The sequence below is a fragment of the Geospiza fortis genome, unplaced genomic scaffold, assembly GCF_000277835.1.
Source record: "Geospiza fortis unplaced genomic scaffold, GeoFor_1.0 scaffold188, whole genome shotgun sequence".
In the NCBI taxonomy this organism is placed as follows: Eukaryota; Metazoa; Chordata; class Aves; order Passeriformes; family Thraupidae; genus Geospiza; species Geospiza fortis.
This window is the reverse complement of record NW_005054337.1, coordinates 2230904-2247368: the sequence shown is the minus strand read 5'-3', so window position 1 is coordinate 2247368 and position 16465 is coordinate 2230904. Positions and strand designations below refer to the sequence as shown.

The window sequence follows — 16465 nt, the reverse complement described above, 5'->3', positions numbered from 1 at the left end:
TTGTTTTATTTATCAAACCCAGCCGCCGAGCCGGGCGCGGGGCCGCGCTGTGAAGCCGCGGGCTCCGCTCCCCGCACCGATGGAGCCGCATCCCCGGGATCCCGGCCGCACCGCCTGGGCATTGCCGTGCCTGCTGCTGCTCGCCCTGCCCGGTAAGCCATGGCTTCTGCCTGCCTTCCTGCTCCTTTCCGAGCCCCATTCCCCCCTTTCCCTCCCACCCTGCTGCCCTGCTCTGCCCCGTCCTCCCGTTTCTCACTCCTCCTCTCCTCTGCTTTGCCCCGTTTTCCCCCTTTTTTCCACCCTGCTCCTGCCTCCTCTGTCCTGTTTTCCGCCTTTCCCTCCCACACAGCTCCTCTCCCTGCTCTTGCCCTCTTTTCCCCTCTTTTCCCACCCTGCTCCTCTCCTCTGCCCTGTCCCCCCCTTGTCTCCCTGCCCTGTCCCCCGTTTTCCCCCGATCCTCTCCCCGCTCCCGCACACCTCCGGTACCGACATGACGCCGCCTCTCCGCGCACGGTTGCTTTGACCTTTCTGCGGTGACCTAGAGAGCGGCGGTGGCCGAGGGGCTCCCGCGGGGCCCTTGGTTCTTCCCAAGCCCAACTTCAAGGCAGGCAGACAAGCCCTTTTCCAGCGAGGCAGGGAATTCGGCAGGGGCATGAAGAGGCATGTTGTTCCCACCCATTTGCGAGCACCCCCTGCCAGCTATGGGTGAGGCAAAACTCAGCGAGCAGCCCGAATTCCCACTTGGAGATGGTAGTGGAGAAGGCATGGGGAGGCTCGGTGAGGGCTGCCTGTCTTCTCTGCCAAGAACTTGTTTTTCTTGCTGCCCTCCTGCTTCACCCCACTGTGGGCTCTCTCTCTACTCGGCTGTTGGGCACTGAAGCGATGGAATTGCAACACCTCTGGGCACCCTGTGCATGTAGTCCCGTGTCGCCTCAGGGTGCCCCAGACCTCCCACAGGCTCATGGCTCCACCAGTCCCTTATAAAAGCTGGGGGGCACTGCAAAGGACCAGTCAAAGTGTGCCACTCTTGGCTGTTTCTCTTGCCGGCAGCGGGAAGTCTCTCATCCCACCAGGAACCAAGCCCTGTGGTGACTGCTGCTTTCAAGGATGTTTCCTTTTTAGGGTGTTTCGTTTTGGGTGATTTCGAAGGAATTGCTCTCCCTGCCAAGGGAGGGACAGGGTTTTTGAGGCAAACCTGCAGCAATAACGATGCATCTTCAGGAGCATCTCGCTGCTGAGCTTTTTGCTCAATTCCAACCCCGTCGCTTCCAGCCAGATCCCACTACAAACAGCCCAGCCCAGGTTCCGCGGGGGAAACCCACATTCTCCCAAGCCCATTGAAATAGTTACCATCAAAGCTTTACTTGGGCAAAGAGTTGGATGCAAACTTGGGTAGAAAGCAAATGCTTTCAGCACAACGCTCCTTGCTTTGAGTCGCCTGATCACAACTGAGAAGTGTTGGCCCCAAACTGAAAACTCCGGCTGCTGAGAGCCAAGAAGGCTTTGGCGGTGAGCGCGGCTTCCCAGTGAGCCACTGCGATTTCCTGCGTGAAAGAATAGCTCCAGCAAAGCTCCTGAACTTAATTAAATGTGGTCTTGGAGTAAGAACCCCATTTCTTTGAGCCAGCCATGGGAAAAAAACACCCTGGTGTTTTGAAGTGGTTTGCATCCCTGATTTTAGGTGCAAACGTGCACGTCTTTTTTTCCATATGGCGAATCCCTCCTGGGCCGTGGCTCAAACTGAGCTGAACTCCAGCAGAGTTGGCCCAGGCTCCCACTGCCGGCTGTTCTGACAGCTTCTGCAGAAGTGAAGGGGGAAAAGGAAAGGTCCTGGAGGAGACCTTCCTGTGGGGCAAAGGCAGCGAGATGTGGGGAACCAAACAGCAAAGCCCCATTGAAGAACTGCCCTGCAGAGCCCTTCCACGCTGGTCTGTCCCCACAGAGGGTTTCAGCTGTGCTTCACAGAGCCTCTTCCAAAGGGGAATTCAGTTTCTTGCTGGGGCTCTGGCTCTTGGGATGAATTTCTGCTGATGCTGGAGGAGGGGAGCTTGGAAATGGTGGCTGCCTGGGAGCTGAGGCTTCCTCTGATGTCACGGATGTGAAGCACAGCCTTTACTACAACCCTCCCTGAGCGCCTTGGGGTCTGCTCGGAGCTCAGCAGCTATCCCCAGGGCTCTCCTTGCCTTCCTTAAACAGCAGATTCCAGGCCTTTTATAGGCAGCACCTGTTAGTTTCCGCCCCTGGCAGCCCTGCTGCAGGTGAAATTCCAGCAGGATTATTTTGGGGTTCCCTTGCCCGTTGGCCTGCTCCTTCAGTGAGTGACTGTGGGGCTTGGGATGCCGGTGACCAGCTGCACGTCATTTCTGGAGCACACAGCCATCCCGGAGCTCCTTACCCAGCTCCTTCTGAGGGAAAAAATCTATTTTTACCAGGAAGCATCCAAGCAGCCTCTCCTGAATTAAACCCCGGCCTCTTGCAATCTGTTCAATATCAAATACTTCAAAAGGTGGAATATAGAAAAAAATGTGTCACCGACATGGAAAACTTGCACTGCAGCAAGAGCTGGGATTATTTTGCTCCCAAATTAAACTGAATAACGGGAAGGAGGCAGGCTCTGCTAGATCGTGCTCCTGCCTCTGCTCTGGGCTGGAAGTGCTCTGGGTCTGCACTGTGAGGGTGCTCCCACCTACGTGGGAGCTGTCAGGTGATGCTTTTCAGGGCTCTAAAACCCTTGGCTAATTCTGGAGTGTAGGATAGAACAGATTACAGGGTCAGAGCACCTAAGTTCCCCATGATCTTGGGGGCAAGAGGATCGTGTTCCAATTCCTGGTGGTTTGAAATCCAAGTCTAAGGATAAAAGTGTCATCAGGCAGCAGGGCAGAAGCAGGGAAACAGTGAGAAATTGTGGGGTGTCATGTTTTTGTGGCCTGAAGCCCTGAATGTCCCACTCCTGGTGCACAAGCACATCGTGAGCTGCTGGGAGGGAGCTTGGCTGGGCTCTCACTCCCACTCCCACTGGGTGAGCACCTCAAAAGGGGAAGGAGAGGGATCAGCTGCATGTGAGGAGAAGCTGTGTTCAGGGAGAAAGAGGAAAGAAGCTTTGGTGGAAACTTTGCATTTTCTAACTTGCATATTCTGGGGTTTTCTGCCGACTTCCCCTTTGTGTTTTCCATTTGGGGTGGAGGGGTGGGGGCATCGCTCTGAGCTGCTGCAGGGGGTTGGGGTCGTTCTGAGCAGGAAGGGGTCAGGTTGGTCCTGGTGTGGGGTGATGGATGCAGGCAGGAAGTGGAGAAGCCAGGTCTGGCTGGGACTCCTGCTCCTCAGCCAGCAGCTGGTCCTTGTTGGGGTGTTCTGTGGTGGATCTGGCTGGAGCTTGTGTGTCACAGACCAGAAACCCTGAACAGGGTGATCTGAGCAGAGCTGGGTGAGGGTCTCTGAGGCAGCAGAGCAGAACATGTGGGAAAACACCCCAAAGCCCCATTTCAGTCCTGTCTCAGGGGCTGTCTGGAGCCTCACGGTGTGACTCTTGTGCAGTGACCAAGAGCTGCCAGTGAAGCCTCTGGGCAGGCGGCGCTGCCGGCAGCGTGGAGCCCTTTTCCCTTCGATCCTCTGGGAGCAGTAGCAGTCAGGAAAGCAGGAAAGCACCTTGCATGCTATCCCTGGACGACAGCATGCTCTGTGCCTGCTAATCCCTGGGCAGGGGAGGCGGGCACGCTGCTGCCCCGGTGAGGAGGGAATGTGAGCTCGGGGCTGTGGGATGCATACAGACCATCCCCTTGTGGCTGCAAATCTGGACCCTGGGAGAGATCCCTGCTGCTTGCAGGGGTAAATCCCTGTGGCTGCAGGAAGGCAGGACCCTTGTGCCAAGGTGGTGGGGAGCCCTTGCTGCACACCAGGCATGGCAGCCAGCCACAGGGCAGGGCACCCAGCCACGCTCAGCTCAATGTCACAGTGCTTCTGTGAACTTTGGGGTTGAGCAGTGCCCACCCTGACACTCTTTGGTGTTGGGGTCAGCTCTGGGGCCCCAAAGCAGGCATTTGCCCAGCTCTCCCCCTCAGCACACCACGTGCCTCATGGGGAGATGGGCAGATGGAGAGAGGGAGGATGAGGAGGAGGCGCTCGGCTGGCTCAGGTTGGGCTGTGTGGGGCGGTGCAGGCAATTCTACCCAGTGCAGGGGACCCTCATGGGGATAACCACTCCATAGAAGTCGTTTTGCAGAGGGGAGCAGTGAGTAACTCACTCATCACAGGGCACAGAGTGTGTGGTGGGGGTGGCCCTGGCTTCCTGCTCCTGTGGCCACATATGGGACGTGTGCCTTGCTGTGCTGAGTGCTGCCTGCTAATGAGCTTTGTTTGCCCACTTTGGTGGAGCCAGTACTTGGTGTTGTGGCCCCCAGGGTACCTGGAAGGGCTGGGAGTGCCAGTCTCTGTGTCCGTGGCAGCCTGGTCCTGCCTGTGTCACATCCACGTGCAGTGGGTTGGCGAGAGACAGATGATGCGATGATGCTTCTGTGCTTGTGAACTTCCTCTGGGTGTTTCTCAACCATTTCTTGCAAAAGGTCTCTTGGCCGCAGGAGATGGAGAAGTTCAGGAGCTGCCACAGAAGCAGACCTAGTGGTGTTTGCCCCGTGTCAGTGCTGCGTTCAGCACATGGAGTGCGCGAGGCCTCTGCTCCAGGGCTGCTCCCCATGATTTTGGTGTCATCTGAAAAACACAGGGCTGCCTTGCATGTGCCCAGGGCACCCCTGCTCAGGTGCAGGACCAAGGCTCACAGTGAATGACTCATCTGGATGTGACACAAACCAACTCTGTCCCTCTGTGCTTGTTTTGTGGGAAAAACTTGTTCTCATGTTGAATGCTGCTGGTGTGTTAACCCTGATGTGGCTTCAAAGGGAAACACCAAGGCCTGAAGGTTTTGGCTGAGGATGCTGTGGACTGATGCCCTGGGCAAAAAGCCTTTAACTGGGGCAGTCTGGAGAAACTGCTCCTGGTAATTCTGGCCATGGAGATTGAGTAATTCCACACACAGTGGAACAGTGAAAACATCTGTGGGTACAGCACATACCACTGAGAGTCAGGAGGGATTAACAGCTGCCAAAAATCAGCTCTGGTCTCTGTGACAGCCAGCTGTGGCCAGAGGGGTCAGAGCAGCTTGTCCTGCAGCAGGTCCTCCTGGGAACATCCAGCCAGAGATTATCCTGCTGGGTCCCAAGGGAAGCCTTGGCACGAGTTGCTGTCCTGGATTTCCCTGAAAGGAGGCTGTAGCCAGGTGGAGGTCATTCTCCTCTCCCAAATAACAAACAACAGGACAGGAGGCTTCAAGTTGTACAGGGGAGGTTTAGGTTAGATATTTGGGAAGAGTTCTTCACTGAAAAGGTAAGAGAGCTGTCCGGGGCAGTGGTGGGGTCACCATCCCTGGAGGGATTTAAAAGATGTGTGGATGTGGTGCTTGGGGTCGTGGTTTGGTCAGGGGCTTGGCAGTGCTGGCTTAATGGTTGGGCTCAGCGATCTTAGGGCTTTTCCAGCCTAAATGGTTCTGTGATTCCATGATTCTGCTGTGAGGGATGTGGGGTGCTGGTCCATGTGCTCCCCATGCTGCTCAGCATCACCTGCTCAAACACAAAAGTCTCTGTGTGACCATGACACTGGCTCTGGGTGCCACAGCCACCTCTTACCAGCAGGTGGATCTAAGTGGTTCCCCCACTTCTCTCCCCATGTAGCTTAAAAAAATGATCCTTTAAGCAGTGACCAGGATTGAAATGTTGTGTGAATTTGGTTGCAATAACTATATTGGCATAGGAAGCACTGACAAAATTAACCCCTGGGTAACCCATGGGTGTGTAGTGAGGGTTATCTGCGATGTTTCTGTCTGTCTGTCTGTGCAGGGAGGTATGGCACAAGTGACTGGGTTAGGGACCAGTGGTATGGAGATGCTCCAAAGGTGATGTCTCCCTTTGATTGGTGCTGAGCAGGAGCAGTGCCTGCTTGGCTGGCATTGGTGGGGGATTGGCTGTGCCCTGCTGGGATCACCGGGGCTGGGATTCCATGCAGAAATGGGACAGATTCAGGATAGAAAATGCAGTGTCACATTGGTGATGGGAGCTGGCTCTTTGGAGCACCTCGTTTTGTGCGCTTTTTTCTCCTGGCTGACAAAGCCAGGTGGCTGTGGGAGGCAGCCCAGCATGCTGGAGACACAGGCAGCTGGGATGTGCTCCATCTATACAGAGCTCAGCACAGTCACCAAGCAAAGTTCTGTCCAGCTCCACTGCAGGCAGAGCAGTGTGCCCATGGCCACAGCCCATCACCTGGGGTGCTCAGGCTGTCCCAGGGCTGGGAGAACCATCAGGAGTTGGGATGTGTGGTACCAGGCAAGACTTGGTCTCTTTTTTCTTTAGGTGTGGATGCCCAGGCAGGTCAGGACTTCACTCTGCAGCAGCCCCAGCCCAAGGTGGCGGTGACAGCGGGGGAGACGCTCACCCTGAACTGCATCACGTCTGGAGTTGCTGGACCAGGTCCTGTGATGTGGCTGAAGGGCTGGGGCAGTGGGAACAAGACTGTCTATGACCCCAATAACAAGGATCCCTCCTCCCGTGTGACGATGGCAGTGCCTGGGTCTGACACAAACTTCACCATCCACATCAGGAACGTTCAGCCTGAGGACATGGGCACCTACTACTGTGTGAAGTTTGTCAAGGGGATCACTGGTGCTGATGAGGTGTTTAAGCGTGGTGATGGCACCGAGGTGTCCGTGCAAGGTGAGTGGGGCTCCTGGAGCAGCTCCTGATGGGAACCACCCAGCGGGCTCTGCTCAGCTAGAGCAGGGATGGGGAAGGGGCTCAGGGCTGGTCCAGGAGAGGATGCCATGGGCCATCGCCGTGCCCTTGTGTGAGACTCTGCTCCAGGCAGGCCCGGGGCTGGGCAGGGGCAGAGCCTGGTCTGATGGCCCCGTGCTTCTCCCCACAGCCAAACCCAGCCCCCCGCTCGTGTCCGGACCTCAGCAGAGAGCGAGGCCGGAGGAGTCGGTGCCTTTCACCTGCACGACTGGAGGGTTCTTTCCTGAGAAGATTGAGGTGAAATGGTTCAAGAACAAGAACCCCATGGGGGCTCAGCCGCCCCAGGTCACTGAGTGGAGGATGAAAACCTACAACATGTCCAGCACAGCACAGGTGACCCTGCAGAAGGACGATGCCCGCTCGCAGCTCACCTGTGAGGTGTCGCACTCCACGCTGCCGGCCCCGCTGCGAGGGAGCTTCCAGCTCAGCAGGGTCCTGAGAGGTGAGGGCTGGGGGCTCACATGGGGGGTCCTGCTCTGTGGGGCTGGGGTCCCTGGGAGGAGGACACCCTGTGGGCAGCAGAGCCGGGCACAGCAAACACCGAGCTCTGCCTCTCTTCCCAGTTCCCCCCAGCGTCGAAGTGCGCGCTGAGCCGAGCCCCGTTGAGGTGAACAAGACCGTGGCCTTCACCTGCCTCCTGAAGGAGTTTTACCCAGATAAAGTGTCCATTTCCTGGCTGGAGAATGGGGCTGAGATAAAGGGGCAGAACCTCTCCAGGCCACTGGAGGTGTCCCGGGGCTTGTTTGAGCTGAGAAGCCGGGTGGAGGTGCAAGCGACGGAGGAGAAGAACGGGTCCACGATCACCTGCATGGTGGTGCACGATGCCCAGGCCCCTGCCACCTACTCAGCCGTCCTGTGGATCTCCAACCCGACCCAAGGGGGATTGAGCAACGAGTTCCAGATGAATAAGGGTGCGTCAGAGCTGCGGGGATGGGGTGCCTGCCAGGGTGGCTGTGTGGTGTCACCCCCTGAGGAAGCTCAAAGCCCCAATCAAAATCTGGTTGAAGGACCAAATCTCCATATCAGGGGGCTGGGGGATGTGACGGTGGCAGGCACTGAGCTGTCCTCCTTGGTGCTTCATGCATCACTGGGCCAGTCCCAGTTGTGAGGCTGCAGGGACTGGGAGGTACCACGTTCCTGAGCCATGGTGACCTTTTCATTGATGTTTCAGATGATATGCTCATCTACATCGTGGTGGGTGTTGTCTGCACCGTGCTGGCCCTGCTGGTGGCTGCCATTCTGTACCTGATCCGAACCAAGCAGATCAAGGGTAAGGGAGCTAAGTGTGGGGCAGGGAGGCAGCTACTCCCAACGCCATTTTTCCTCTCTTTCCCATGGGTTTCACATTGCCCCATTGGACAATAACTCCTGGCAGTGCAGCTGCAGATCCTGCCCTGTGGGGTGATGGATAGAGCTGCCCAGGTTGTTTGCAGGCTGCAGGGAAAACTCTGACTGGTCTAAATCCTGCCCTGCACCTCCTGTGCTCTCCCAGGAGCAATCTTGAATGAAATTGATTGAAACTCCAGGGAATTGCAGGCACTTGCCTCTGGGAAAAGATGTGTCCTTGTCCTTGAAGCAGTCTCTGCATGTGATCTCTGTGCCCAGGGAAATGGGGCGTTTATCTTGTTTCCTGAATTATTTTTTTCCCTATTCTTTTTTTCCTAATTTTTTCCTTCTCTTTCAGCAGGTAAAAGCTCGCCATCTGCCAGGTGAGTGCAAATCTCTTATAGTCCCTGGGTAACCTGTGGGAACTCTGAGCTGGACACCTCCAGTCCACAGAGTCCCTCAGGACTGGGACAGAGCTGTATCCCCAAAACTTGTGAAAGGGAAGGCAGGAGCACAGTCTCTGTCCATCTCTGCAACTGGGGTTTTGGGGATTTTTTGCTTGTGGTGGGGCTGAGCAGGATGGTGGGATCTGGTCTCTGGCCAGCAGAGAGGCAGCTGGACCAGCACAAGGAAATGCTCAGGACCTGTCATGCTGGGTGCAGCTGCAAGGACCTTGGCTTGATTCTGACCTCCCCAGCTGCTCCATCACCAGGGAAAGGGCAACAGGACCCTCCATCCATCTGACTGTTTTTGTCCCTCCTTCCAGGTTACATGAGCCAGAGAAGAGCAGCGAGGCCACGACCCAGGTGGGTCATCCTGGGACTGGGGAGGGAGAGTGGTCAGGAGCCACTGGAGATGGGAGGGGAGGGTGGTGGTTCTCAGTGAAACATCTCAGTGTCTCCACTCTGTGGCCGGAGGTGGAAGAGAGGCTGCCCCAGGAAGTGGATAGCCACTTCCCAGAATCTTTTCTGCCTTCACCTTCCCTCCTCCACCTCCTCCTCCTTCTCCTTCTCCTCCCAGTAAAGTCTGGGTTGGTGCTGCCTGGAGAACCAGCTGTGCGATAGCCAGCCAGGCTATTTGTGGAGTTATTTTGCATTTGGTGACGCAGCTACGAGCGAAGTCGTGATCAGCAGCAATCTGTCTGTCCCACCCAGGCTCTGCCAGCTCCCGCGTGGGCATCACTGGGCAGTCTGGCCTTGCTGGGATGGAGTGGCTTCAGTGACAGCTCTGGAATTGTGGCAGTGGTTTTGAAGCCAGAGCAGGGTGACAGGGTGGCTCACGATGTGAAGCTATAGCACGGGGTAGAACATGGCTTCAGGGTGGTGGCTGCTGGCATTGTTCCCCCACACAAGCAAGGTTGAGGTGCCCTAGGCTGAGCTGCAGTGGGATTGACTCCAGAACAGGGCTGTGGGTCCAGGGGCATCTTCCCAGAGGAAGAACTCTTGGTGCCTCACGCAGGAATCCGACCCCAACAACCTGACCTACGCGGACCTGAACTTCGACAAGGAGAGGAAGAGCATCCGGCGGATGGTGGAGATGAGCCAGCAGTCGGAGTACGCCTGCATCCAGAGCAACCAGGCGCCCAACAGCGACGACAACCTCACCTACGCCGACCTGGACATGGTGCACCTCAGCAAGGCGCCCAAGCGGCCGGCCCCGCGCCCCGAGGAGGCTGGCTCGGAGTATGCCAGTGTCCAGATCACCAGGAAGTGAGCAGTGGCTGCTGGGACCCCCTGTCCTGCTGGGAATAGCTCTGCTCCTCCCTAAGACTGTTCTCTTGGAAGCAGCGGGAGTGATGTGAGGATGCGCTGCAGTACCTGTGTTTTAGGATGGAAATGGAGCCCACAGTACTTGTTGGGGGTCTTCTCCCATCCAGAGAGACATGATTTTTGGGGGCAGTTTGGTCCTGGGGCCACCAGCTCCATCCCTTCAGGACCCCCATCAAGGGTTGCTCAATCTCAGTGTGCCGGGTTTGCCCGCGAGCAGAGTCAGCCAGCGGAGCAGCAGCTCCTTGGGAAGCTCCAGCTGGGCTGAGGGGACAGGTACAGTGCCTCCACACCAGCTCTCATGGGGATGCCACTGCCTGGCCCGCGGCTCCCCAGGACCAGCAGGGCCCCCACACTGCCTTCTGGGGCTCTGCCACCATGCCTGGACACCAAACTCTGGCTTTAAAGGAAGGACCCGAGTGTCCACCTCTCTTCCCAAGTGTCCCTTCTGCGGGACCTCTGTCTCGCCACAAGGCCAAGAGGCTGGAAGGCCAATGAGCCAAGGCCCCTGCCCTGCCGTCCAGGGGAGCTCCAGGTCTGGCTCCTCAGCACCAAGCATCCTCCTTATCATCATCATCATCACCTTCCTGTGCTCAGCCTTGCCCTGCCCTGGGACCCACCAGCGCTGCCCCGGGCTTGTACAAAGCGTGCGAGGGCCCCCCCAGCCTGGCTCCCCCCGGGAGCTCCCCACAGGTACCGTGTAACATGTTTTGACTGTTTGACATGTAACTGTTAATTTTTAGAGCTGAAACCCCCAATGTTTTGTGTTGTACGTGGGTGTACTGCTGTGTACTTAACACTAGAATAAGATGTGCAAAGTTAAGACCGAAGCCTCAGTAAAGAATCCCCCAAACCCTACAGAGTTTATAAGAGACTTATATGCTCCCCCCACCCCAGCTCTGTCTTGGGGGCCAGGCAGGCTCCCCCCAGCCCACCCATGGGGACAAACGTCTTCCCTGTGCTCCCTACCTGGACCACTGTGTGGAGTCTGACCCTCTGTTGGCTCCTGCAGCAGTGGAAGTGCAGGAGGCTTGAGGGCACCTGGGGTCCTTGGGGGTGCTTTGGGAGCAATGTGACTGCTTGTACAGACTTCATTTTTTGTTGTTGGTTTTTTTTTTTTCCTTTTGCTTGCAAGATATTTTTATAATAAAAGTGAAAAGTCCTGTGCTGCTCCCGCACATCAGTGTGTCCCTGTGCTCAGGGGGGTCACCTTGGCACTGGGGCTGCAGGGTGGGGCTGGCGGTCTGTGTGTCCTGCAGGGAGGAGGAGAGGAGGGCTCATCCTGCACAGCCCTGTTGTGTGTGCTGGAGGGAGGGAAGAGAAGGCAGGAGGTCAAGGTTGGGATGGGGGCTGTGGTGCTGATTCCCCTGGGCACCATGAGGGAGGGGAGCAGTGCACCCCATGGGCAGGGACTGAGCAGGGGCTGGCCCTGCTGCATCTTTAGGGAGCTGAGCTGGCGCTGGGGTGCCCAGACTGGTGTGCAGGCATGCTGGCTGCTGGCTCCAGCCCATGCAATGAGTGAGCTGAGTGTTCCAGTGCTCTGCATTGACCTCCCCCCTTTCCCAACCTGGAGCTGGTGCCTGGGCTGTGTCTGGGGCATGAACTGTCTCACCAGAGTCAGGAACTGCCATGTGGGGCTACACAGACACTCAAAAGGGAAATTGCAGGTTGGGCTTCCTCAGCACTGAGCTGCTGCTGGAGGGGTCACATATGAGCAGAAAAGGGACAGTTTGCCCCCTGCCCTCAGCACATCTGCCCCTTCCCACCTGGGCAGCAGTGGTGATTCCCAAGGGAGTCTCCCCTGCCTGCTGCTGCAGGAGGTACCTTGCCAGCACCCTACACGTCCCTGCAGCAGGCTGAGCATGCTTTGCTCAGCTGAGATGGCCCTGTCACCCTCAGGGTATGGCTCCCGAGGTGCGTGGGGTCCCACATTCCTTTTGGCACCCATGGCACAGGAAGGATACCACCATGTGCTGCCTGCAGCTCTCACAGCCAGCACCCTTGGCCCAGTTGGGCACCCCAGTTTGGGGTGCTTGCTCTGCCCTGCAGAGCACACTCAGCATCCAGCATGGCTTCAGCTTCATTGGCATCTGCCTTTTATTGACTGCGGGGGGGAGTTGGGTGTGGGGCATGGGGCTGACCCTGCCTCTGGAGTCGCTCTTGGAGGGGGAGCCTAGGGGCACCAGGTGGGTGCTGGGATTTGTGGGACACTGTGAGAGGCTCGGGGAGGGGACTGAGGGCTGGGCTCAGCACTGCCTGAGCACCTGGTGATGGTGCTGTGGTTCCACCAGCCACCTCTGCCCGTGGCCTCCCTGATCCCGCCCTGGTTCATCCTTCCCAGTGCTCGGAGCCCCCTGCCCTGTACCTCAGCTCAGGTGGTTTGCAGACCCTGCTGTGCTCCAGCAGCCACGGGAGGATGGAGGATCTGTGTCCCCAGCAATCCCCCCCCGGGAACCCTGGGCTGGGCCACAGCCACACCGCCAGCAGCCAGAGGAGTGGCACTGTCCCCTCCGGCACAGGATGGGCAGGTGAACCAGAGAGGGACAATGGGATGGAACTCACGGCCCCCTGAGCGAATGAGGCAAGGGTCACACCGGGCCGGGCAGGGGACGGGGCTGGGGGTGATGGCACAGTCGGGGGCAGTGGCAGTGTGGGGACCGCGGTGCTGCCGTGCCACGCCTGGCTCTATAGGTCTGAGACCTCCCCTGAGTAGGCGCTGGGATCCTCGTCCGACCGCGTGGTCACCTTGAACTGCCTGCGCAGGAAGCCCCCGTAGCGCTTCTGATTGTCCCACTTGAGCTTGGGCCGGATGCGGCGCAGGAAGCCCCCGTAGCGCTTGTGCAGCTCCGGCCCCTCGGCCCCCGTGGGCTCCTCATCCCCGTCCCCGTCCCCTGCCGGCCCCGGATAGTCCTCGGGGGCCGCTCGCTCGCCCGGCTTGCGGCTGAAGCCCCCGGACTTCTTGCTGAGGCTGCCCTTGGCGTGAGCGTTCTCGCGGAGCAGGGACAGCAGCTTCGCCTTGGACATCATCTTCATGAAGCCCCCATAGCGCTTGGCCGGTGGCGGCAGCTCCGCAGCGCCCAGAGCCTGCTCTGGCTGCGCCTCATCCTCCTCCGCCTCCTGTGGGGACGGCTCTGTCCCCTCGGCCAGGGCCACCAGCGGGGCCAGGAGCGCCAGTGCCTTCCTGCACATCTCCCACTCGGGGCCGGGTGACAAGGAGCCCTGGCATTCCCACAGGCACATCTGTAAAACAGTGGCCACAGGTGCTCGGGGTGAGCCCCTGCCTTCCTCCCACCCCACCCGGAGCCCAGGGGTTTGTGCCCACTGTGCTGCTCAGCTCGGTGAGAAGCCCAAGTTTGCACAACCCCAGCACCCTGGGGTGCCCATGACCAGCACACCAGGTACCACCCAGCTCTGCCCCTCTGCACCCGTGACACTCCACTGCTGTGGCTCCCTGGCTCACGTCCCTGTGGGGCCAGCACTCACCAGGGGCTGGACGCTGCTCTCGGCACCGCGGGTCTGGGCTGCGCAGAGGGAGCACTGGGTGACACAGTCGGCAGATGCCACCGCAGACAGGGACAGGCAGAGTGCCAGTGCCAGTGCCCGCCGTGCCATCTCGCCCTGCAGACGCTGCCTGGAGATGGGAAGACAGCACAGAGCCTGTCACCATCCCTGTGCCAGCTCTGGGGGGCCATCACTACTCCAGAGGCACTGGGCACCTACCACCTCCATCTGTGAGCTGCTCCTGGGATCATACACAGGGACCTGTGCCTGTGCCCATTCCCACATGACTCACCTGTGGGTGCTGCTCCCAGCAAGGACACCATAAGATGTGACCCCTTACCCTGGCTGCAGCCTGGTCCTTGGCACAAGCCCAGAGCCATTGCGAGTCCCTGGTGGCCACCAAGTCTCTGTGGGCAGGACCACTATTGAATCTCATCTCTTATCTCATCTCATCTCATCTCATCTCATCTCATCTCATCTCAGTTCCTCTCGGTTCCTCTCCATCTCTTACCATACCATTAAAAGGAAAAGTCCCTTTTTCCCCCAGCACTGGGTTTCTCTGTGATTGCCACGTCTGCATGGCGCAGGCAGATGAATCACCAGCTCTTCCCCTTGGCCTTGGGGAAAAGAACCACAGCAAGCGGAGCTGCGGTGACAGGTGGATGGGGTGATGCTGTGGCCCAGTGTGGACTCACCCCAGGCTGCTGTTCCCCACACCAGGGCAGCTTCATCTCCCCTCCCTCCCACCCACCAAGTCTGCTGGGCTGGTGCATCAGAAGGGGAAAAAGGAGAACTCTGGGTTCCAGCCTACCTGCAGACCACCATCACCATCCTGCAGACGTTTGAGAGCCGTGATGGAGCCTCTGGCCTCTGTGGATGGACGAGGACACTGTGCTCAGCTGGGAGAGGGGCTCTGCAGGTGGCAGTGCTAAACCTGACCCTGGGTGAGGCTGGAGGGGCCACTGCCAACCCCAGCTGCAGTGCCACAGGATCACGGTGCCACTGGGACCATGACAGCCCTGGAGTAAGAGCCAGCCCCAAAGGGGTGCACTGGCTGCAAACCCCTGCCCGCCTCCATTGCTGCTTTTATCTAGGGTGGGTAAGGCATGACCCAGAGGGATCTGTTACACATTAATGACGCATATTAGAGACTATTGTGCTCTCCGGCAGTAGCAGCTAATGTACTGTAATTGGTACTGATGAAGAATTGTTAATGCCACAGTATTAATTCATGCTAGATTAAAATTTAATTTAAATTATCTGCACCATCGTGTGTCGAGCTGTCTGCATTCCTTGGCTGCACAGCCACCAGCTCCGTGAATCCTTCCAGCGCCCTGGCAGTGTGGCAGGGAACGGGATGGCAGCTGCCCAGGACGGCAGGGGCACGGTGGGACCTCAGCCAGCCTCGACTCTGAGACACGGGGACAGTCCCTTATTGCATCAGAGCCACCGAGACCGCACCGAGGAGCGAGGACATGCCCGCCGCACAGGTAGGTGCCAGCTGCAGCTCTATGGGGAATGAAGCTCCGAAAAAGAGCTGACAACTGCTTCGCAGGAGCCCCGCCGGGAACCTTTTCTTTCCCTTTCCCCGCCTGCTTCCCCTCCCTTGCTCCTCCGCCGCCGGTGTCCCCGTGGGTGCCGCCAGAGCAGCACACAGGGACAGCACCGGGAACGCTCCCATGCTGGGAACGGCTGCTGGTTTGTCTGACACCGCACAGTTCAGACCTCTGGCGTTCCAGACACGGTGTGTCCCATCCCTGGCACCCTGCTGCCGACGGGGGATTTCACGGCACTCGGGGGAGCTGCAGTTCTCCGAGCACGGCGTGGCCAAGGACACCCTGGGACACCCCACTGCAAACGTACCGTGTGCAGGTGGTGCCACAAATGTCCCAGGAGTGCTGTGCCTGCTCCTGAAGCTGGGATAAGGAGGACTGGCAAAACGGGAGCAGGAAAAGGGGAAGAAAACAAAGGGCTTCGGACAACAGAGGAAAGAAGCAGCGTGGAGGAAAAAGCGAAAAGAACACAAAGGGAGGAAGAAGAAAAGCAGAGTTCGAGCTCAATCCTGTATTACCTGGAGGAACCCAAGGCTCCGGAGCCATCCCTCCTGCAGGAACACCTTGGAAGGACCGTGGCAGGGTCTGGCAATGCCAGCATTGAGTCCCAGCCTCTGTGGCCACTCTCAGCACATTCTACCTGTGCCCGGTGCCTGCCAGTGTCCCTTCCTCCTGTCCCATTTCCACTTGAGTCTTCAAATACCAGGCTTTGCTTTGGAAAACGCGCAAGCAGCATCCATGCACCCCAGGGGCCAGTTTACAGACCTGGTGACCCAAGGAGGGATGAGGAATCAGGACTGTGTGTGCTGGACAGCAGAGACTGGCCCCATATTGACTAACCTGTGATTATACTTAACAAAGGATGTGAACAGCTCTCCCAGACTGGGCAGATCCCTCCTCCCACACAGGTCCAACTCCACAGGTTTGGATCCTGCACATAGTTCTGGTGGAGAAGAACAATCAACCTTCCAACATCTCCTTTCCTCACCTCCAAAAATTTCCTGGAAACACCATCAGGACAAGGCTTCTGAAAAAAAAGCTGGTAACTTTTGGAATAGAATCACTCAAAACTCAACACTGCAGCCACACTGCTGCTTGAGCCAAGAAGGGGGAGAGAGAACCCCCCATCCTCTCTGCCCACTCCCTTTGCCCGTCCAAGCCCTGGGTGATTCTGCTGCCAGGATGGCAGGCACAGCATCAGCACGGAAATGAACCCCAGCAGAGCTCTGGGCAGCTGCTCACGGGCTCTGAAACCACTCAAGGGACAAGAGGGACCTGCAGCCATGTGGAAGCTCCCCAAAATAACACAAGTCCAACCACAAGCCACTCTCAGCAGTGTTCTTAAACTGTTGCTTTTTGGGGAGCAAGAGCGATGCCCTGGTGGTGCCCACGCAATGGAAGGGGGATGACAACCCCGGCAGCCCTACCTGCCGCTGCTCCCCGTCCCGCCGAGCACCCGCTTCGCCAAGTCAGGACGGCTCCCGGC

At 58.1% G+C, this 16465-nt stretch overlaps 3 protein-coding genes across 5 annotated transcripts in view; 2 read left to right on the top strand and 1 right to left on the bottom strand.

The window, feature by feature from the left end:
* Window positions 1-6: 6 nt before the first annotated feature.
* On the top strand, window positions 7-11105 carry LOC102035628 (tyrosine-protein phosphatase non-receptor type substrate 1). 2 transcript variants are annotated; one of them, XM_005431742.3, is made up of 8 exons: window positions 7-152; window positions 6396-6755; window positions 6964-7275; window positions 7397-7744; window positions 8005-8103; window positions 8521-8542; window positions 8926-8965; window positions 9618-11105. In XM_005431742.3, exons 1-8 carry the CDS (start codon window positions 80-82, stop codon window positions 9870-9872), a joined length of 1509 nt encoding a protein of 502 aa, XP_005431799.2. In that variant the 5' UTR covers window positions 7-79; the 3' UTR covers window positions 9873-11105. The 2 variants fall into 2 exon arrangements, with proteins under 2 accessions (XP_005431799.2, XP_030913802.1); XM_031057942.1 differs by having other exon boundaries at window positions 8518-8542.
* Window positions 11106-12043: 938 nt separating this feature from the next.
* On the bottom strand, window positions 12044-16447 carry PDYN (prodynorphin). Of its 2 annotated transcripts, none has more exons than XM_031057941.1 (3): window positions 16407-16447; window positions 13409-13556; window positions 12044-13165 (listed from the first exon to the last, which is right to left on the bottom strand). In XM_031057941.1, the coding sequence occupies exons 2-3, from the start codon at window positions 13535-13537 to the stop codon at window positions 12611-12613; spliced, it is 684 nt and encodes a 227-aa protein (XP_030913801.1). In that variant the 5' UTR covers window positions 13538-13556; window positions 16407-16447; the 3' UTR covers window positions 12044-12610. The 2 variants fall into 2 exon arrangements, with proteins under 2 accessions (XP_030913801.1, XP_005422241.2); XM_005422184.3 differs by lacking the exon at window positions 16407-16447 and adding an exon at window positions 14238-14290.
* The window catches only part of STK35 (serine/threonine kinase 35), a 22036-nt gene continuing 20472 nt past the window's right edge, over window positions 14902-16465 (top strand). The window contains exon 1 of the mRNA XM_005422275.2: window positions 14902-14916. Within this exon, the coding sequence (XP_005422332.1) occupies window positions 14902-14916 (15 nt within the window). The remainder of the gene's footprint in view (window positions 14917-16465) is intronic.

Excerpts from the sequence above, each read along its gene's own strand:
- LOC102035628 (XM_031057942.1), top strand. The coding sequence starts at position 80 with ATGGAGCCGCATCCCCGGGATCCCGGCCGCACCGCCTGGGCATTGCCG. Across the intron at positions 6,756-6,963 it reads CACCGAGGTGTCCGTGCAAG|CCAAACCCAGCCCCCCGCTC; the intron begins GTGAGTGGGGCT and ends TTCTCCCCACAG. Across the intron at positions 7,745-8,004 it reads CGAGTTCCAGATGAATAAGG|ATGATATGCTCATCTACATC; the intron begins GTGCGTCAGAGC and ends TTGATGTTTCAG.
- PDYN (XM_005422184.3), bottom strand. The coding sequence starts at position 14,257 with ATGGTGATGGTGGTCTGCAG. Across the intron at positions 13,557-14,237 it reads ATGGTGATGGTGGTCTGCAG|GCAGCGTCTGCAGGGCGAGA; the intron begins GTAGGCTGGAAC and ends TCCCATCTCCAG. Across the intron at positions 13,166-13,408 it reads AGAGCAGCGTCCAGCCCCTG|ATGTGCCTGTGGGAATGCCA; the intron begins GTGAGTGCTGGC and ends ACTGTTTTACAG.